General features: G+C 51.0%; 7 protein-coding genes across 7 annotated transcripts; 3 read left to right on the forward strand and 4 right to left on the reverse strand.

Moving 5' to 3' along the window:
* The first annotated feature begins 2,150 nt into the window (after positions 1 to 2,150).
* BCR37DRAFT_376897 (uncharacterized protein) lies at positions 2,151 to 3,940 on the forward strand. The gene has a single exon (XM_040868691.1). It carries the CDS (start codon positions 2,237 to 2,239, stop codon positions 3,515 to 3,517), a length of 1,281 nt encoding a protein of 426 aa, XP_040727506.1. The 5' UTR covers positions 2,151 to 2,236; the 3' UTR covers positions 3,518 to 3,940.
* BCR37DRAFT_391115 (Alpha/Beta hydrolase protein) lies at positions 3,552 to 4,972 on the reverse strand (the record flags this gene model as incomplete). The annotated part of the gene is made up of 2 exons (XM_040870962.1): positions 3,552 to 4,765; positions 4,810 to 4,972. 2 exons carry the CDS (start codon positions 4,970 to 4,972, stop codon positions 3,552 to 3,554), a joined length of 1,377 nt encoding a protein of 458 aa, XP_040727507.1.
* A 229-nt stretch (positions 4,973 to 5,201) lies between these two features.
* On the forward strand, positions 5,202 to 5,651 carry BCR37DRAFT_344159 (mitochondrial import receptor subunit Tom22-domain-containing protein; the record flags this gene model as incomplete). Its single annotated transcript, XM_040867552.1, has 1 exon — positions 5,202 to 5,651. One exon carries the CDS (start codon positions 5,202 to 5,204, stop codon positions 5,649 to 5,651), a length of 450 nt encoding a protein of 149 aa, XP_040727508.1.
* A 102-nt stretch (positions 5,652 to 5,753) lies between these two features.
* On the reverse strand, positions 5,754 to 6,422 carry BCR37DRAFT_218044 (NADH dehydrogenase 1 alpha subcomplex 6). Its single transcript, XM_040866443.1, has 2 exons — positions 6,184 to 6,422; positions 5,754 to 6,128 (listed from the first exon to the last, which is right to left on the reverse strand). The coding sequence occupies exons 1-2, from the start codon at positions 6,289 to 6,291 to the stop codon at positions 5,856 to 5,858; spliced, it is 381 nt and encodes a 126-aa protein (XP_040727509.1). The 5' UTR covers positions 6,292 to 6,422; the 3' UTR covers positions 5,754 to 5,855.
* Positions 6,423 to 6,530: 108 nt separating this feature from the next.
* On the forward strand, positions 6,531 to 7,559 carry BCR37DRAFT_344128 (CrcB-like protein-domain-containing protein; the record flags this gene model as incomplete). Its single annotated transcript, XM_040867547.1, has 1 exon — positions 6,531 to 7,559. The coding sequence occupies one exon, from the start codon at positions 6,531 to 6,533 to the stop codon at positions 7,557 to 7,559; it is 1,029 nt and encodes a 342-aa protein (XP_040727510.1).
* A 117-nt stretch (positions 7,560 to 7,676) lies between these two features.
* Positions 7,677 to 8,443, reverse strand: BCR37DRAFT_218174 (uncharacterized protein). The gene has a single exon (XM_040866444.1). The coding sequence runs from the start codon at positions 8,267 to 8,269 to the stop codon at positions 7,793 to 7,795; it is 477 nt and encodes a 158-aa protein (XP_040727511.1). The 5' UTR covers positions 8,270 to 8,443; the 3' UTR covers positions 7,677 to 7,792.
* A 4,464-nt stretch (positions 8,444 to 12,907) lies between these two features.
* BCR37DRAFT_354894 (golgi-body localization protein domain-containing protein) lies at positions 12,908 to 21,044 on the reverse strand. The gene is made up of 4 exons (XM_040868185.1): positions 17,273 to 21,044; positions 15,930 to 17,234; positions 15,750 to 15,889; positions 12,908 to 15,713 (listed from the first exon to the last, which is right to left on the reverse strand). The coding sequence occupies exons 1-4, from the start codon at positions 20,982 to 20,984 to the stop codon at positions 12,960 to 12,962; spliced, it is 7,911 nt and encodes a 2,636-aa protein (XP_040727512.1). The 5' UTR covers positions 20,985 to 21,044; the 3' UTR covers positions 12,908 to 12,959.
* Between the last annotated feature and the right edge of the window lie 51 nt (positions 21,045 to 21,095).

Genomic DNA, 21,095 nt, shown 5'->3' on the forward strand with positions numbered 1-21,095 from the left:
CTCCTGAATCTGTGACCATCTGATTGAGGCCTTGGCTATAGTAACTGGCCAAAGGGCTGAAGCAGCCAACATCCAAAGGTTGCAATCTATGCGTCGAGTGAGGCGGATAGAAGGCAAGGTAGATCTTCAGTTCAGTGCACTTGCTGATGAATTTTGTGTTCAGGTGCGAGCCGTGACCATCAAGAAATAAGAGTCTCCAGGAGCGTCTGGATTTGCGTCGCGACTCCTTGTCGAAAATGTCCACGAGCCAGTGCATGGCGAGCTCATCAGATGTCCACCCGTTGGGCGAGCTTGCAAAATAGCAATTGTGCTCATCTGTCTTGAAATCCTCGATTCAGGCATTTTGAATGTCGCCGGAGTCAGCCTTGTAGATAACAGCAGGCGATAAAGTCGTCCCATCAGCACAGATTGTCGCTAGAATAGTGAACCATTCTCGGTTACCATCCTCCCCAGCTCTGGGAAGCTCATCGAGCTCAGATTTCTGCTTAGCGAACACCCGGCGTGTCTTCTGCGAGACTCCAATCATGAACCCTTTCTCGTCCATATTGTACATGTTCTCCGCCGTGATGTTGTTTCTCTGAATAACAGCAGCCAAACCATTGAAGTAAGACTCATAGCTAGTGAGACTATCAGCCTTGTGACGAGCTAAGTCGATATTCTGAAGATATCGGCTGTCCAAAATATTGTTGTGGCGCTGAACAAAGCGGCTTGCCCAATTTTTTGAAAGCGGTCGGCCAGCCAATCTCGAAGCTAGCGAGGTTATAAAAGCTGGTGGGGGTGGAAGGCAAAGATCACTCAATTGCTTGATCTAATCTATGATCATTTTCTCCTGATGGTTGGAGAGCGCCTGCTTGTTTTCCTCCCTGCGGGCTTTGGAGGTGGATAGGCCATGAAATCGACGGCTGAGGGCTGGTCGACTGATTCCATGCTTTCTAGCTATCTTTGCTAATACAGGAGCATCAGATGCGCGTGCCTCTGCAATTGCAAGCTCCATCTATTCTAAACCATGGATATAACGCGTAAGTTGTGAGCCTATAATTGACTTTTTGACGCGTGCCGCAACCAATTAAAGTCCGCATCACGTGGAAGACTTTTACCCCTGAAACTTTTCAATGCCAAAAGGGCAAAATCACAGCTGACACGCGATTGCAACAGCTGCAGAAGAACTTGCTAGACAAATAGCTCGTACTCCTGAGTCTTGGCTTTCTTCAAATGGCGGCTGATGCCCGCCTAGCTTCCGTAACTGCTGGCAATTTCAACCGGGAACAACAGCCAAAGTGCGCCAGGGCTGCTGGAAGCCAGACATTCGTTTACCATCAGAACACCTCTACAAGACTCGACAGACAACGCCCTTGCAACTAGTCCAGAAAGATGACGCCCAGCAAAATATACCAGTTGTTGTCATTGCAGCTGCTTGCTCTACAGGTGAATGCCATTAAATACATCGCCAACGAGGGCTGCAAGACGAATGTCCTCTTTACTCCCCATGGATTCCCCTTGCTGGACGGCTTCAAGAAAACTCTTGACTGCAAGAGGGACTGCATCAGTCAGCTGTGGTGGGACTTCCCACGCTATCATCCAGTGTTCAGGTGCTCAGCCAGCGAGCTGAATCCCATTCTGGTGTACCTGACTCCTGGGTCGACCTCTAAAACAAAACATGTGAACAGAGGAGGTGACCTCCACTGTATCTGCCGATTTCGCTTTCTGTTCCCCGAAGTCAAGGATGACGAGGATTGTCACAATGTGGATATACTCGAAAGCATGAACAGACGTATAGATGCGCATGTGAAGCACAAATCGACCATTGTCCATGCGCTGGACCCTGTTGTATGTGATGAGGTCCTTAAGAACCTCGGCACACCAGACGTCAAGATCTTGAAGAGTAACGGACAAGCCTGGTTTCATGAATTCTCTCTTTGACCTCCTAGCGACTTGACGTTGGCGAGCACTAGATTTCGCTCCAGTTACATTTGTTGGATGCTCGTATTTTCGACAGTGTCGAGCACTTGCCTTGACTTCATTAGTTGCAGCTACAGAGCGGTCGATTGAATATCTAGAAGTACTTTATCATCTGTGCCTTGTGATCCTGTCAATGTGGTGAGTAGCGTTTGCAGTAACTCAATACATGACTGCTTTTTCCGTTGTCGTCACCTCGAGTCGGGTCATCAGTCTGCTTGGACGCCCGAGTCTACGAGGTCTATCTCTCTCAAACAAGCCAAGTCCATAGCTACCAGTCATGGGTCTCGCTCAGAAGCTAGCTCAAGCAGCTGTTGCAGGTGCAGCAGGTCCAACGGGTGCGGCGGCCTTTGGTCGACCACCCAACTCGCAACTGCCTTCGTCATCGTATGCGCCCACACCGGGACAGCACCAGCAGCAGGCCTTTGGTGGCGTTGCACCGGGTGGGTATGGTCAGCAGCAGAGGCCGCCTGCTCAAGGATATGGTCAGCAGCCACAGCAACAGCCTGGTCAGTATGGTCAGCAGCCACAGCATGGTTATGGCCAACAACCTCCACAGGCTGGCTATGGTCAACAGCAGCCTCAGCAAGGGTACGGTCAGCCGCCCCAGCAGGGTTATGGACAACACCAGCAACCAGGCCAATATGGGCAGCCACCACAGCAGCAGCAAGGCTATGGACAGCCTCCACAGGCCGGTATGGGTGGTGGGAACAACAATCAGCTCTTCCAGTTGCTCGAGGGATGTGTGCGTGATCAGCGTATCGGTGCCTTTTTCAGTCCTGCCAGCTTGCAGCAGATTATGCAGCAAGGCGACTTGATGGGCAAATTGCAGCATCTTGCTCAAACTTGGCGTATTCCAACTGAGATTGCAATTGACTTAGTCAAAATTGCATTGTTTGACATTATCATTCTTGTGGATGACTCTGGATCTATGTCCTTTGAGGAAAACGGCGAGCGTATTGAGGATATGAAGGCGATCCTCAACAAGGTCTCTGAAGCATGCAGCTTGTTTGATCAAGACGGCATTTCTGTTCGTTTCCTCAATGCCAATGTCCAAGGCGACAATATCCGCAACGCCAACGATGTTCAGCGTCTTGTCTCTCAAATCAAGTTCCAGGGTTTGACACCACTCGGTACATCGCTTGAACAAAAGATCCTGGACCCCATGGTTCATGGACCTGCTCGCCAAGGAGCCCTTCGCAAGCCAGTGTTGGTGATTGCCATTACAGATGGTGCACCACAAGGTGAAGACCGCAACAAAATTCAACAAGTCATTCTGCGTTCGAAGCGCGAGCTGCAACAGACGCAGTATGGACCGGATGCCGTTAGCTTCCAGTTTGTTCAAGTTGGCTCTGACTTGAAGGCGCGTGACTTTTTGGGCCAGTTGGATCGTGACCCACAGGTTGGATCGATGATTGATTGTACGTCTGATTATGAGCTTGAGGCGGATGAGATGCAGCGTGCAGGTGTTACCAATTTCGATCCAAACGTCTACATGGTCAAGCTTCTGCTTGGATCTATTGACTCCTCGTATGATTCACACGACGAAGGCAGACGCTAAGATTCCTTCTTATTTACGTATTGACATTAGCCCCTTAGCCCAACGAAGACATGCCAGCAACAATTGCGCCTGTTACACGATTTGTCGTCTTGTCCACATCGACATGCACACCCGGATATCGCCAAGTAACCCATTTCGCCCATGACCAAAACGCAAATTGTCGTCCAAAGTATTTGCCGAGGTATGGCAGTAAGATGAGATTGGCAAGGGTACCGAGTTCTTGCATGGATTGATGCCAGTGCCGATCAGCCGAGTAACGATCGTCTTGGTCGCTTAGATCTGAATAGTCGTCGTCACTGCTTGAAGCAACAGAACTGGTGTAAGAGGTTGCTTTGATTGGCGTGCTTTGTGACACAGCTGTATCAGTGAATGTGGTCGTTGCGTTCTTCGAATCTGCAGATTCTGGAGTAACGTCGATGCCTGCTAAAGCGTGCTGCATGAATGTATACATATCCGCCATCGTTTCCTTTGGGTCCTTGTCAAATAGATGATCCGCTCCTGGCACCTCGACGTATTTGAACTGGTCTGCTTTGAGGCCACGCGCTTGCTGTGCACGTCGACGAGCCACCAAGACATCACGGACAACATGAGCTTGGTCCACACCAACGGCGCGATCCGCATCCCCGTGAATCATGTAGATGGCTGGCAATGTATCCGCTAGTCCGCGTTGCTTAAACTCTTCCTGTACTCTGAAGGATCGTCCTGCACGCTTTGCACTGCCTTCCACATCCAGCAGTGTTGCCAGGTTGGCGTGCTCAAGCATGTAAAAGTACATTTTCCCGCGTAAACCAGCTTGATCGTTCCCAGACATGACTTGACCATGCGGATCGATGAAGGGAGCAAGCTGTTTTGTGTCATAGGGTACGTGTAAATCATGCGATGAGGTGAAGAAGGGTCCGAATGGGTCTGTGATTGGGTAGATGGCAAGACACGCCTTGATGGAAGGCTGAATGTGAGCAGGCGCAGAAGAAGCAGTGAGCAGTGCCAAGTACCCACCTGCACTACCACCGGCAATGACAATGCGACTAGGGTCACCGCGCGTGAACCGATCCTCTTGCTCTAGTATTAGACTGAGATTTGTGTAGGCAAATTCGAGAGCATCGATGCAGTCTGACACGATCTCATCGACTGGAATTTGCGGCGCGAGCCTGTAGTCGACCGACACAACGATGCAATCGGACCGCGCGACGGATGCTTTGAGATGTGGTGCGACATTTCTACGGTCGTCTTGGAGAAGACCTCCGCCATCTAGCGAGTCAGAAATACTTCAAAGCGAGAGCTAGATGACATACGATACCAAATGAGAATGGGTAGTGCATCAGACGATTCTGTATGAGCTGGGAGGTGGACATCAAGGAGCAAAGTGAGCTGTGAGAATTGTTTGTAGCTGCACGTCAAGATACGCGTGCCTGCTGCTTCGTCGAGCACTTCGTCCAGTACCCGCCCAGAGGCCATACTCGTAGCTGTAGCTATAATATGAGCAGTAGTAGCTATAAATTGAGCAGTAGTTTTGGTATATGACTTTGTGGTCACTTCGCTGCTTCACTTTTGCTGTCGTCGGCGCAAATCACGTGGCAGCACAAAAAGTTGAGCAAGAAATCAAGTTGAAGCAAGACATAGACAGGCCTATATACCAGGCAGCACACCAGAGAGAAGCCCACAGACACAGCCAGCCATGTCAAAGATGCGCTTGGAAGAGGTGACGGACGAGTATGATCTCCAGGTCGAGCAGGACGACGCCTACACTGACGTCTCCTCCGAATCAGAGCTTTCAGAAGACGAAGACGAAGGGCCCCTCGACGAAACATTGTATGAGCGGGTAGCAGCACTCAAGGATATCATTCCACCACCAACACGAGCAAAGATCTCCTCTGCTTTTTCAAAGACTAAATACGGCGTGAGCACTGTTGCACTGTATGGCGGCAAATCGCTGTGGGTCATCACATCGAGCCTATTGCTCTTGGGTATTCCCTTTATGATGGCCGTTGAGGCGGAAGCACAGGTGGTCGAGGAGGAGAAGGCAATCAGCATGCAGGCTGGCGGCAACGACTTGTTGGCGCCAGGAACATCAGGTGCAGTATTCCAGGCGCCGGGACAACAGCAGGGACAGGCAGTCAAGCCGCCTGGCTTCTAGACAGGTCCTCAGGCGTTGGCAGCTACGGCTGCATACGAGCAACAGACAACAGAAGGATCAACCTATCGTCATGTACATGGACAATATCAACTCATCTCACAGATACGTTTCTTGTGCTTCATCCTTGAGTATCATGCTTCGTCTTCTTCAAATGCAGCAGCAAGAAACTGCCATGTCACTATGGCAGTATGTTGGCCCAGCGCATCAATTGCGTCCCTCCAAGAACTTGCCCATGAATGAACCCGGTAGCCGTCTAGCCGCTTGTGGCTCATCCTCCGTAATGAAGTACTTCATGACATGCGACTGCTGCTTCCAGAAGTTGTTGAGCTCCTGGTACTCTGCCTGCCCCTTGTGCAGCAAGATATCAACAGTTGGTAGGTCCATCACATAGCGGTTACGCTCAAACTCTTGTCGCACTTTTGAGCGGACCACAGAGACGGGCAGTTCCAGCTCATACAAGTTGATCATCTCGGGGATCTATCAATATTATTAGCATCTCGCTATTACAGGTAGCATGAGAGGATAGACGCACGCATCGTTGAAAGTCGCGATAGAGCTTGAGTGTGCGTTGCCTGGCCACTACTTGTGAGGCCGAGATGCCCGATTTGATGGCCAAGTGAGTCGGGTTCGTGTATGACATGACTGGGCCTTTCTAGTGTGTATCCAGCCTCCCTCGTATCGCTTCTGACAGACCTGGACTCAGTAAAACAAGTTGCAAGTACACCGACTGATGTCCCCGTCACGTGTAGAACTGCTTCAGAGTTTAGCAGCAGACTCAACAACCAGACAAAGTTGGCCAAAGCTGCCGCATACCATCTACGCTCTCATGTTCTTGCTTTCACTCAGCTAGCACTGCTCTCCTTGCATGATATACGGCTCATGTCAGAAGTCACTCAGGCGACGTCCTCGGAGCGCAAAATACCGCAGTACCCATCCAGAGCGCTCCAGGTGATTCATGAATGCGCCTGGATCGGCCTGCTCAGCTTGCTCGGCACATTATCACGGCTTGCATTAGTAGAACTCAATACCTATCCCGGTAACTTGATTCCAGCTCTAGTCTGGGCCCAATTTGTGGGTTGTGCCGTCATGGGCTTCTTGAAACACGACCAAGTCTTCTTCCAGCCTAACCGGCATAAAGCACTATTCACAGGCTTGACTGTGGGCTTTTGCGGCTCATTAACAACCTTTTCCGGTTGGCTGCTAGCGTGCTTTACTGCACTCTCTGACTACGGTACGAGCGAAGCAAGTGCCGGTCGATCAACTGGGTATAATGCTATTGGGCTTATTGCTCAGCTCACGACAACTCTCGCATTTTCAATTGTTGGCTTCAAGCTTGGTCAGCATGCTGCAGATGGTCTCGCTTCTATCTTTCCCAAAGCACGCTTGACCTTTCCACAAGCAACGACACGCACTGCCGTCTGCATTACAGCACTGCTTGCACTTCTAGCACAAGCAGTCGTCATTGCCGTTGCAGCTTCGGTCGACCACACAAGTTGGCGTCGACGGTATACGCTCGCACTTGCAATGACGCCAACAGGCGCACTTCTCCGATACCTGCTCTCTCAGCTATTCAATCATCGAGTCCTTTCATTCCCTCTCGGTACATTCAACGCCAATATACTTGGTTGCTTTCTCGAGGCACTCTTCTTCCTCCTACAGACTGTTGTTGATCGAGATGGAGCTGGCATCCACTTCCTGGCGCTGCAAGGTCTGCAAGATGGATTTTGTGGTGCCTTGACCACCGTCTCTTCGTTTGTGAGTGAACTGCATACCCTCAAGAGGAAGCATGCTTGGAGGTACGGTACAATCAGTGTTATTGGTGGTCTGCTGCTCTTTATTCTGGTTGATGGTATTGCGTACTGGGTTCAAGGCAGCAGTGCCGGCCCACCTAGGCCTCAAGCTCGTTGACCTTAGGAGTCAGAACATCAACGCTGCCTGCATTCGCGATCCTAACAGCCGCATTTATTCCGGAACTTGAATAATTATTTCGCGAAGTTGGGCGGCGAACACAACAAAACAAAGACGACCAGTGACCACCCGTGGCACATCTCTGCGCTGCACTAGTACTGAGATTACAGTTTGACTCCTCACTCTTCAACATGGGACATGGTGACCCTTGGGAGATGGATGAGGACGTCGCACTATGCAAGGCCTACAACAAAATTACGAAAGAGCGGGAGGACCCTTGTTTCCGCGGTGACAATAGCCACGACCAAAAAGCCAGGGATATTTACCACACCTTTCTGGTCACTTGGGCTAGAGAAAGAGAACTGCACAGGTCGGTGTACGGTGCGAGCTCTCTTTGGCCCCGTGAGCCTTCTGCCGTTCGCCGCCGCCTTGCTGAAATCAGGCGCGAGGTCTCTAAATTCTCGCAGTTCTTCCAGCGGTACAAGGAAAAGAAATACGGTGAGCTTGCCTACAATGAAGATCAGGCGTTGGCAAGAGCGGAAGCCAAGTTTGAAAAATGTCATGGCAAATCCAAGTACGCACTCATCGCGTGTCGAAGAGCGTTGACTCGGCGGGCCGCTAAAAGACGATCTGGATGTCGCATCGCTAGCCAACAGTAAGGAGGCCACCTGTCGAGCAGCCACGGTTGCCGGCACCAGACACACCAACATCCAATGACGTCCAGGCGGAGATGGCCCGCGCCAGGCATGCGCTTCTTTATAAATGCAGCTTCAACCGCGCGGAAATAAGGCACAAACTGTTTGCCCGCACAAGATGGATGACCAGAGACACCGACTTTCAACGCAACTGGCACAACTAGGCTGCAGCTAGGCGGAACTTGTGCAACTTCAGGATGGAGAGTTTATCACAATCGCTGAGCTAGAACGCCTTGTGGCAGTCTCTGCTGCACTCAGCGCAGAAATCGAGGCTTTGGAAGGTGCCTGACAAGTAAAAATCTGGCTTGCACACCGTCGCATCCAAGGCCATCTTCCACCCGTCGTCGTCCCCCTCTAAAGTTATGAACATTGGTGGCATGCAAGAGTCAAAAGCACAAATACAAGTGCCTCGCGATCAACAAAAGAAGCCAATCAAGCGGAAAGCTGTCTGGTCATTCCCCGTGCCTCTCATGCTCAGCCACTGTCGTCTAAGTTGGACGGACCCATGGCAAGGCGTTTTTCGCAGTATTGTGATTGAGCTCTTGTCAAAAGTCTTCGCGAATACTCATACTAAGTCTCTAGCCATGTTTCAGCAAAGCTCCGTGTCGTGAAGCATGCCTACAAGCTATCAGCCTAGTCCATCTGTGCAAGGAACGACGCGTAAGAAAGAAATATATTAATAAGTGTTCTGCAATATACACATAGAGGCCCTGAAAATCTGTACCCCCGTATTATTATAGGAAATTAATCGGCTCTTTGGTGCTTGAGCATGGCCGAGCGATCAGAGGGCGAGCAGACTTGCAAGCAGAGCAAAGAGCCCAGCGACCAATGCTGGGGCGGTCTTGCTTGCTGCGCCAGGCGATGCCACAACTCGCGGCGATGCTGCTGCTGCTGCTGCTGCTGCGGCGGCGGCGGCGATAGCAGGCACTGCAGAAGCTGGCACGACCACACCAGCGATACCAGAAGCACCTACAGCAGGCACGACCGTTACACCTGCAGCATTGACAGATGGCACGGCGATAGTCTGTGTGGCCACCACAGTCACGCCAGGGGCAGAGTTGATAAGCGTGACGGCACCAGCGCCAGGAGCAAGTCCTGCACCACCGGCAGTCTTCGTCACGTAGCCTTGTACAGTCGTGACAGTGGTCCTGGTAGTGCCACCAGAAAGAACAACCACTGGTACCACCAATGTTACACCAGTCACAACGACAGGTGCCGCACCGCCAAGGGCAGGCATGCCAGAGACAATGACTGCACCTGCAGGACCGACACCAGCAACAGAAACTGCAACGAGAACATTGCCAACCGACACGACGACGATCACTTGCCCAGACCCAGAGACGAGACCATTCGCACCAGAACCAGGCGTCAGGACTGGTGACCCATTGACAAAGACCTGCACTGCAACGACCGTTTGACTTGTTCCAGGAACAGTCAAAGTCACCGTACTCGTCACCGTTACTGGGCTTCCACCGACGGGTGCGATGCCCTTGCTACCACTCTGCGATGCGCTGGCAGTACTTGGGCTTGTGGCAACAGTGGCAGGTGACGACATGGGAGCACTAGGCGTAAGGGAAGCAGGTAACGAGCTGCCGCCAAGTGTTGTCGAGCCACCAGAGTTAAGGATGGGCACAGCAGTAATGGGCGCCACACCTGGACCAGCAACCATCGTACCATTCGAGCCAATACCAACAGGGAAGGAACCAGCAGGGAGCTGCTGTCGTCGTTGACGAAGCATGAAGGGCATGAACTGAACCAGAAGACTGCCTGAAGCCAGCGAAAAGTACGCATTCTGGATACCCTGACCAGCTGGTGGCGGAGGCGCAAACAAGACGAGATCGTAGAATTGATTTGCAGGCTGAAGCTTGAGGAAAGCCTGCGTACCGGCGCAGGCCAACACACCGTTGCTGTCAATGGAGATGGGCGAGGCTGCGTCCGTAGAAGATGAGGCCACTGCAATGACTGTACCTGAGCAGACCAAAGGTGTTCCGGCAGCGGAGAACTCGAACGTCGATGTTGCTGTGGCGACAGGCAAGGTGGTACTCAGAGACATGAGACCTGTCACTGGCAGCGTGGCGGTCTCGATGGGAGCAGATGTAACTTCACCAATCGATGTAACGAAGTCAGATGACAAAGTGCCCGAGGTGGGAAGACCAGAAGCGACGTACACAGATGAGGATGTTGTTGGCACCTCTGTAGCTTGGTCCGAAGTGACAGGCGATGAGCTTGAGGATCCAGTGAGTGACGCTGCAGGCGCTTCTGCTTTGTCTGAAGCACTAGTCAAGAGGCTGGGAGTGCCTGCATCGGCTGTGGTGGATGTTACTGCACCAACACTGGTTGATGGCGTCGCAGTTGAGGCTGGAGCAGTATTCGCCGGTTCATTTGCTGTGGGAGCAGTAGGCACTGGCCCAAGTGACGCGGAAGCTATCGACCTCGTCACAAACGAAGCATCCGAAGTCGTGGCCTGTGGAATGATTGGGAGTGACGAAGACCTAGAAGACACATCCACGAATTGCACTGCAGATAGTGGTAGAGGAGGGCTTAAATCCTGAATCTGTCCGGCAATCATGTCGCCTTCACTGGTGAATCCAATGTTGTAATCCTCAAGACCGAATTGACGACGTCTTCTTGAAGGCAATGAACTGGATCTTCCGGGACTCGACGAGACTGAGAAAGCCCCACCAGAAAAGATGAAGTATGCCGGGAAGTAGCTGGCAAATCCAGGTTCCGGGTCTGTGGACATGTTGTGTTGAACAAGGTACTTGTATGTGACAACACCTGGAAAAGCAGCGAAGTTGATCGTGGCATGATTGCTGCGGCATCGCAACTGCCCAGCTGCATCCAATGTCAATAGATCAGGAACCTCGACACCAGCCTGGTAAGTACGTAGCTGTAAGGTACGAAACTGGAAAGTGCCTCCGAACGATATACAAAAAACGCCTCGACGAATCGTGGAATTTGTTGACGGTGGGAAGTCGATGCGGAAGGTCCGGTCAGGAGTTGTAGGCACCGATCCACTCAATGCTGAAGCTGTAGACAGGGGTAGTTTTGATGCTGTAGCTGTAGGCACTGGTCCAATCAATGTTTCTGAAGTAGTCGACGGAGACGACTTTGACGAAGATGTGAACAACTTTGACGAAGAAGTGAACAACTTTGACGAAGACCGAGACAATTTCGATGAAGACCGAGACAACATCGGCGGAGTTGAAAGAACAGGTCCTGTGTCCACGGACACTAGATACACTCCAGATTGTGGCATGATAGTGTATAGTTGATGGACAGCTCCGGCGGCCATGTCGCCACCTTCAGTGAATCCGAGAGTGTAATCGTTAGGTCCGAATTGACGACGTCTCCTTGAGGGCAATGAACCAAGATCTTTGGGACTCGAAGACACTGAGAGAATCCCACCAGAATAGGTGAAGTATGCAGGGTAGTAACCTTTGGTATTACCAGGTCCTGGATCTGTGGGCTGCATATCATGCGCAACGAGGTACTTGTACGTGACAAGATTCGGCGACGCAGAGAAGTTGATAGGGGTCAGACTGCCGGGACATCGCAACTTTCCAGCTGCATCCAATGTCAACAGAGCAGATTCCAACATACCAGCTGAACTGACGTAGGGTCGCAGACGTAAATAGTCATCTGGCGGACAAACGACGCCCTGACGAAACATGGTTACATTGGGCAGTGTGAAATCGATGCGGATGGTCTGAACAGGGTACACGATCTGCTCCTGAGCGACGCACACATTGACTAGTAGCGTAAGGAGTGAGACGATGAACAGTGACTTCATCGAAAGAAGTAAGGAGTGTCGGCTGGCTGTCTACAAGATGCGGGCATAGCAGATTGACAGCCTTTTGTAACTTAGACTCCTACGAGCGACCTCAGCTGAGGCTGCGCTCCGCATCGACCAGCAGGGAGTTGGGTGAATCGGGTCACAGGCTCGGGTTTGGTCTTTCGTGTCATTCATGGAATATGATTCACCAAGCACTGCAAACCTGCAACACGGCGGGCGGTAGGCGCAGGTAGCCCGCGACCAGCCCGTGTCGCCGGTTGACCTAGCGGCTTGTGTAAGGTGTCTGCCGAATGCGGATTCCAATAACATAGGCTCGGACTGCGTAGTCTTTACAATTGAGGAAATTGAGCGGCCTAGTCTGCCCGGGCTCCGCAGTGTCCGGCCCAGCAACTCAGTGCCTCTGAGAGCAGAATACTGTCTCAGGCTACCAGCAGACATACAATCTGTATGGAGTGAGTGCTTGGTCCTGATTTTGCTGGACGACAGCTGGTTGTCCGAATTGGGTGCCGTGACAGTGCCGTCCCATTCCCGTTCTGGGTTGCAGCCTCAATTGGCAGGTCTGACAGCAGTGACAGGAACACGAAAACACGGCCCAGGAGCCTGGACCCAAGGCCTGAACTACAGTCTATTAGTCTGCGCATAGATTGAGCAGCTCAATCTAAAGCTCTAATCAAGCAGCCCGTCCAGAATGCCCAGATGAAGAAGTCAACGCGTACATGTACAAGTCAACAAGCTCAAATTGGACTCTTGCAGAACCCTTGGCCGCAGCTACCAGGACCAGTGTATCTTAGAGTAGTAGCAGTAGTCACACCTGTAACCTGATGCTATTCCTCGTGCTCATAGTAAGGATGCCCGATCAACTGGTCATCACCGCAGTATACATGATACTACACTATACGTCTATCTACTCTAGTTCTTCGGCACAAACTTGCCAAGCAGCATGCGTGTCTTTTTGAGCTTACTTTCATCATTGTCATCCACAATACCGTCCTTGTGCCGTGCAAGATGGGACAGGTGCTGAATATGCCGACCAATGGGGTTGCTGTTCAACACCGTACTCAACAACCCGCCTTCCTTGTGTGGCATGCCAGGTTGGATCATGGCCAGCGAAGACGTCTCTGCAGAGTCACTACGCTCAAACGCCTCAAGTGCACGTCGTTCGTCTGCTTGACCAGGGATGAAGCTCTTGTAAGAGGTCAATTGTCTTTGAATTGCAGGCTTCTGCTTTGCCTTTCTGTGATGTGTCATCTTGTCCTTAAGCAATGAGCCAGTATGCGCCAAAACACCCTTGATGACCTCCCGTTTGAGGTGCTCGACCAGATCCAGGTATGACCAAGTCTTGTTGCGGTATTCAATCGTTGGGAAGCGAAACACAAAGTCCGTCACGTCCACCAGATTCTTGGCTTTGGGACCTTTATAGGAAAGCGACAAAACAGCAGACGGTACCTTGACGTAGACAAGGGACATGTTCGTACTAGCGCGGGACATCATGGCGTCCAAATCATTGCTCGCTTTGCGATTCTTGTGCTTAGCCAATTGCGACGACCCATCCGCTGAAGTTGCAGCGCTCGATTGCATAGAAGCATTTGTCCGTGTACGTTGAAGAGACAGCGTTGATGATGCTTTTTTGCTTCGCGAGTCAGCACGAGAATAGGTGGACGCGGCACAACTTCGAAGTGTGTTGCGCGAGCTTTTGCTCGTGAGGCGACCGTCACTGGGTGGTCGCAGCGACCGACTTGCCACACTATCCTCGTCAGAGTCCTCTGAACTATCGCCTGTGCTGGAGTCCGTATCTGAAGCATTGTCGTCGTTTGTTGATTTGTCAGGGAAAACATACTCAAGGAGCTTCTTACCCACGTCATGCTCCATCTGCAATCGTAGAGGAAAGAGATTGACCTCAAAGTGATCGCACACAGGGATGCCTCCAATCGCTTCAAGCATGTACCAGTAGATGCGAATCATCTTACTGCGACGTGCATCAATGATCGTCTTGTCGCCACTAAAGTACGGCGCAAGCAACGTGGTGAAAATTGGCTTCGGCGACAAATTCAGTCCCTGAAGCATCTCTACTTCGAGGATATTGAAATTGGAGGAATCTGTGTTGACGGTGCGCTGATACGTCGCCTTTGACAATCCAATGTCGACGAATGGCGTTCCTGAAGACTCAATCAAATGCCATAGTATCTCATCAGCAGTCATATGCCAGGTCATGGCAGCCATGACTTCAGTGTTGCCGCCATCACGCTTCTGCTGAGCAGCCGCAGCAACCGACTTCATCAAGAAAAAGAGTTCTTCCTCGCAATGCACAAGTTCACGCTCCACACGAACTTCATCAGCCTTACTCTGCGGATCATTGCGCTGGGCGTGCAACTTGAATTGCAGCTTGAATTCATTGAGCGACCGAATCCGCGTCTGGAGCTGCGTCACCATCTCTGGTGCGCCAGACAAATCGGAAAAGTCGGCAGCTAGCAAGAGCTTCTCGATGCGATCATTTCGTTCCTTTTGCATTGGCTCCGTGTACATCAAGAGATCCGTGACGATTGTGAACATGGCATAGTATTGTGTTGAATTGGCAGTCAAGTCGAACTTGGGGAACTCGACAGCCACTGAATCAATGCGCTCGTCTGCATCTTCGCTGCCAATATTGCTTCCTTTTTCAATGCGCTCATTCTTCTTGATGCGAAGGGTGTTGTGCTTCGTATATGTCAGCGTAGCGCTTGTCTGAGCGACAATGCGTGAAAATGGTTTAGCACTCAACTCCCCGAGGAACAGACTCTCAAATGGTATCCAAGGAGGCCAGTACCCACCAGCTTCAGCGCCATAGCCATTATTGATGAAAACACTGGCAATAGCACCTTGAAAGTTCTGCTTTTGAGCATGAAAGAACTGAGCACCATGAATCTCGGCGATAAACTTGCGTTGAAGCATGGCGCTGACATCCTCCTCGTCAACCTCATTGTCCATGATGGCTATGATTCGCAATTGAATCGTAGACATTGACACCACAACAACTGACTCGCTGTTTTTCTCGCTCTGCAGCTGAACCTGCGGACCCAGCATGAGGAAAATGTAGTTGTTGTGAGCGCGATAATTCGTATTGAGGTCAGTGATGTCTTCGCCCTTTGCAATGACTTTGGCTCGCGACTCCATGCCCGAATCGATTGTCGTTTTGTCAGAAACGAAGAAATTGTCCTTGTCATCAAGAAGCTGTTGAATGAGTTTGTGGACTTCGTCGTCAAGCTCCTCTTTGTCGTCGACATGTGTAGAGGACTTCTCCTCTGTGCTCTCAGCGCGCTGCTCTTTGGCCTTTCGCTGTTGTTCTTGCACAAGGTCCATCAAGAACTTCACTGCCTTTTGCGACATGTAGTAACTGAAACCACGCCGCTGATTGACATGCTGAAGATAGCGAATCAGATTGTTACGCAGCACGTTGTTCCACTTTAGCTGTGCGTCATGCACAACAAAGCGATTGTTAAATGACTCCATTTCTCCCTCAAGAGCTTTGAGTCTACGATGTTGATCTTCATGATGCGGCAGATCTGAGGGATCAGGTAGCGTGTCCTCCAGGTCGTAGACTTCTGTTTGACCATTCTGACCTTTCCGATTGAGAAAAAGACCGAGTTTTTGCCTGAGTACATCGGAATAGTCGTGCAAGTTGTCAAGCTTGGGTTAGCATGGGATATGAGCTCTGGTTCATACCTCTTGTCGTAAAGCATGACTATAAGGCGCTTCATCAAGCGCAGCAGAGATACGATCCCTTTGTGTCTTATTCGAGGAAATCTCACCCCGCAGCGCCGTATACCTCTCAATTGCCAGCTCGCGTTGTACGATATCAGTGCCTGATGTTAGCTTATAATGGACTTTCACAGCGGAACTCACCCATGAAACGCTGCTCCTCATTTTCGCCAGGAACCATGTAACAGTAATGCGACTTTTCGTAGCCAAAGCGTTGCTTCTGCACTTTTGTCACATGCGTACCACAGTCTTGGCTATTCCCGTCTTGTGGTGTAGTGTCGCGATCGTAGACGAAGCGCGGCGCGTAAGCCAGGGGAAGAATTTGGCAAGATGGATCAATGGTAGGGAGCATGTTGTCCAACTCATCAAAGTCATCCATATCGACCCATGCGAGATCCTCTTCTGGAACATTGAAATCGCCTTGCTTTGCTGCTGCCTTGCCGCGAGGGTTATCATCTGGATCGAGCGGATCTTTCGTCAAAACTTCCGCCCTGGCATCCGAATGCAAATCAGCGCTGAATTCAGCCGTCACGACTCGTAGATCGACACGCTTGAGATCAACACGCGCTCGATAAATATTCATGTGCGATGCCTGTCGTTCAGTCTCCAGGGTCTTGTTTCGTTCAACTCGCTCCTCCTTGCGCTGGTGCAAATCGAGAACAAACTCATCAATTTTGGCCTTGATGCCAGTCGTATTGATTTTGCCGTGCTTGTCAAGACTGCTGTGGCGGTAGACATGACTGATATAGAGGGGGTCAAGCTTCAAACTGTACTTGAGCGTCACCAGGAAGCGACCAAACTTCTTCTTGGGCCCTTCATCAGAAGGAAACAAACTTCCTGTGCGCAATGGCAAAGAGAGATTGCCAGAGAAAGAATGGATCCAGTCAAAGAAGTGAGAAAAGCTCTTGGGCGTTAAGTGCATAGTGTTGTAGCTCTGTTGTGTGGCGCCTTCCCTTTGTCTGGACGTCACTGATATCTGACCATGGATGTAATGACTTCGGAAACCGTTGAATGCATCCCGCACTGAATCATCTGGCAGCTTGCCAAACTCTGGTGTGACTTGCTTCACAGTCCAGTGCGGATCAAAGTCCCAGATGCGGCAGCTTTCATCGCCACAGTGCTTGCATTCACCTTTTCGGCAGTGCCTTTCAAATCTCATGCCAGCGGTCCAATAGACATCTCCAGTCAATTTCATGAGAATCTTTTGGAAGTCAATCTCTTTTCGCCTCAAATGGTAATGATGTAGTTGATTGGATTGACCCTTGTCGCGCTCCGTGAGACCAGAGGCACGCTTGGAAAAGTCAGGTATAGCTAGCATGTACTCGTCACACTTCACGGCCATCAGAACATGCGGATCTGGTGCGCAGCCAATGAACCACTCCACATTACCGCGAAAGACTTTTGTCAATCCAGCGCCTTTGCCAAGAATAACATATGGATCGCGCGAGCCTATTATTAGCTTATTGAGATAGATAGAGCTTTCATACCTTTGATTGTGATGTGCATATCTCCATCTTGCTTCCAATTTAGCTTGAGACTTGTATGCATCACAAGGCGAATCTTGTCCCAGAAGCCAAGTTTGTCCGACAAGTCTTGTTGAGGTTTAGACAATGTATCCACAATGCGCATCACATCAGCAATACCAGCTTGCATCGAGGTGCCCCAGTGGACTCGCGTTGGGAGAGAAGAATTGAGATCAATGTTGATTGCAGCATAAGTCTTGACAGCAGATACACTGCGCTGTACATCGACGTGAAAAGCAGGCGAACCTTTTCGGCCGGTATCTCCTGGTACAACACAGACACGGACGTGTCGGATAGATTCTGGTTCAGGCGCTTCTTCTGCAATGACAAGATCAGTTTTGAACTCCCATGCCCGACTCTTGATGCGCTGCCGATTGTGTAGCGGTGGAACATGCATCAAGGGTAAGGGATAATCGCGCACTTGCACACGAGCCTCGTCCATTTTCCAGTCAATACTCATTGGAATGAGCAAGGAGTACAATGTATCTTTAGGCATGCTCTTGCCAGTTTTGTGAATGAACTCTGGATACTCTTTGAGCGGGAAACTGGGCTCAGCGATGGCAATATCGACATTATTGAACATGAGTTCAAATAACGGCGGTCGATTTGGTATTTCCAAGACACGTTCAAACCGGTGCGACCCTTGCGAGACATCATCGTCACCCCAAGCCAGATGCGCTGTTCTTGCATGTTGTGCTCGGAAATTGAGAGCATGCGTAATGCGCATGATCCAGGCACGCGAGTTATGCTCTTGTAGTTTATTGAGTTGAGGAAGAAAGTCTCTATGCTCACCTTGTTGACGCAGGCCTTCCACCTTCTTATCAAATGCCGTTTCTCGTGCATCACGCATGATTTGCTCAGACAGTCCGACTCGGTAGATCATACCAAGGCGCGACTCGAACGGATCGTCTTCCACCTGGACCAGCAATGTGCGAGCTTTGACGCGAATCCGAGGTAGCTTGACTGGTGGCTTGGGGTGCTGGCCGATAACGTAGTCATTACTGCGCGTGACAAAGCGATGGACAATCTGTGTGGTTGTCTTGAGTGAATTGATGAAGCCTTCGAGCATTTGATAAAAGACAAACTCATGCGGCAGTCGCAGCCGAACACCATCCGTTCTCAAGACGAACGTCTTGCTGGCCTGGACACCTGCAGACGTGGTTTCTGTATGTGTCTGTCGAGCGAGGGAAATGTCCCGAATACTGAGCACACGATCCCAGGTCCCGGGGAATGCATGAGAATCAGTGTAAAGACGAGCGTGCCGTAGCTTGATGGCTGGTTCTTGACCAGGCTGCACAACAACGGCAATGTGATCGAGATCAATCATTTGCAACTCGTCGCCCGGCATATCAAGCTTGAGCCGAACAAGACGGACGCGCGCTTCAAGAAGCATGTCGACAGGCTGGCTCTTCACAACATCCTCATGCTTAGGTTTTGCGAGCGTATGATCAGACTGAAACGCTTTCCGAAGGACACCTAGGGCTTGCAGGGTAGCGTACACCTTGAAGAGTGAGAATCCCAAATCAACGCTGTCGACACGGAAATTGATGTTGTGCTGTAAGCGTTCCTTGTTGTAAGATAGCGCAATATCGAGATCCGCTACAGGAATAGAAATGATAGGCTTGACAATATTCATGACATCTTCTGAATCGATCGTGTACAAGTGCAAACCCTTGAGAGTGACGCTAATTCGGCGATCTGCAACGTTTTTGGCACGACGTGTTGCTGAGAATCGTCGCTTACTCGGTGATCGTCCATGACCCAACATGAGCACCTCCTTGGAGGGAGTACTGTCAGGCCTAGTGTACGATGCTTTGCAGTCTTCGAGGGAGAGGCTGAGACCACGCACATCGGGTGCAATCTGCAAATCAGCGCCACTCACTGAAATCACGCAGCGCTCAATCTGAACCTGGATACTGTCGATCCACTGGGGCACCTTTTGCAGAGAAGGCTGAGGCTCCTTGTGAGTTTTTGAGTGAGCAAGCACATCCGGCTCCAGACTGACGACTTGGGACGCCTGTGTGATGGCAGCGAAACACTCGATAATCTCAGTCCTCGACAATTCAGAGTGTAGACTGACGACACTGCCGCTAATGTGTGCAGCAGAGAGTGGTAGCACCTGGGAACGCACTTCAAACACGGCCCCTTCTGTACTCAGCACATCCACTTCCTCGTTGGTTGGCGAATGATAGTAAATCCTGCCAGCAGCGAGTCGGCAATGAGCCATGAATGCAAAAATGTCACCATGATGGCTGCCCTCTGCATCAAAATTGAGACCAGCGAAACGGACAATGATCATAGGCGGAAGATCATTGCCACACCGACGATCTAGCACAACGCGCAATGTCGGCTCGTGTATGGTCAGCGACGAACGAAACTTTGGTAGCAGACTCTTTTGCCAAGGTGACGCTGCTGACGCTGCTGAGGTGTGAGGTCGCGGTCTGAAGAGGCCAATCAGCACTGGCAATTGAGACGAATGAATGTCGGATGCAGGTGAGGTGATGACAGTATTGAAGAAGACGGCATTCATATTGGGCGAAGCTGTCTTGTCGCCAAATAGAGTGCCGAGGAAGCTCGTCTTGCCTGCCACGGTAATCATGGGAATGGAGAGCACTTCGCTAGTCTGGTCTTCCGTAGTCATGGTGACAGTCGTAGCGATGGCCGAGATGAGGGCTTGGTGGGCTTCCATACCTGGCATGAAGAGCATACGAGCATCTGGTGAGTTGGCAGTCATGCGGTTCAAGTCAAATGCAACGTCCTTCGACTTGGCCGTCAGTGCGATAGGTTTGCCGTGCGGTGCAACATCCTGTATTGTCATGATGCAACGAACATAGCCGACATGCACTTGAACTTCTGTGAGAACATCCAAACAATCAACGTCAAGTCCAAAGGGCTGTCTCGATAGGCCGGCCTGCGGCGCGTGTTCCTGCTTGTGAACTGGCTTGACTTCCTTCCAGAATTGCAGTAGCTCATCCATGACCAAATCCACCTTGCCGACTTTGAAGGAAATGCCGCCGTCCCTGAAGCTGTAGACACCATCAAACAAGGTCCAAAAGTCCATCTGGATGGTGTCAATTACCTCGAATGAAGCCTTGCCATGCCGTTGAAATAAAAGCTTCGATGCTGAAAGATCACCATGAATTCCCCGTTGAAGCACAGCAGAATGCGGTAGGATTTCACCAGGATGAAAATGAGGGTGCAGGCGACGGTGCGTGAGCGCGAGGGTCGCCTCGCCGAGCTGCACTTTGCCACAATCTCGTACAAACACCGTTACTTCAGACAGATGCAAGTCGACCCATGTCAGAATGCTCCGATTGAGTAACTCACGCAGCTTGAGCGCCTTCTCTTGTATGTGCTGCTTGGTGATCTCGCGCTTCGGGCCAGTGTTCTTTGTCGGGCCCGCCTGCAAGACGTCCTTGTCAACAGTCAATACCACTTGACCCACATACAATGTAAGCCAGGTAGGATGCGCCAAGGTCGGGCGATGCGGCCGAAAGCCAAATGTCCCGATGCTCAGCTCGCCATCTGCAGGTAGCGCAATGTCGATGTACCGAATGGAGAAGTATCCAAAGCGCTTGATGCGCAAACCTGTTTTGTGGCGGATGTATTCGAGTAAGACATAGGCACAGGTTACCAGAAGGATCACAACTGTCGCCGCAGTGTGAGAGGAGAGCATCTGCAGCTCTAGCAGGCTTGCATCCCTTGCTGTTATGCGTCTCTGCGTGGTGTCGCGTTGTTGTCGCTTGAGTCGCTTCAAATTGGGCTACCGACAAGCGACGTCAGATCT

The sequence above is a fragment of the Protomyces lactucae-debilis genome (genome assembly GCF_002105105.1).
Source record: "Protomyces lactucae-debilis strain 12-1054 chromosome Unknown BCR37scaffold_3, whole genome shotgun sequence".
NCBI classification, from domain to species: Eukaryota; Fungi; Ascomycota; class Taphrinomycetes; order Taphrinales; family Protomycetaceae; genus Protomyces; species Protomyces lactucae-debilis.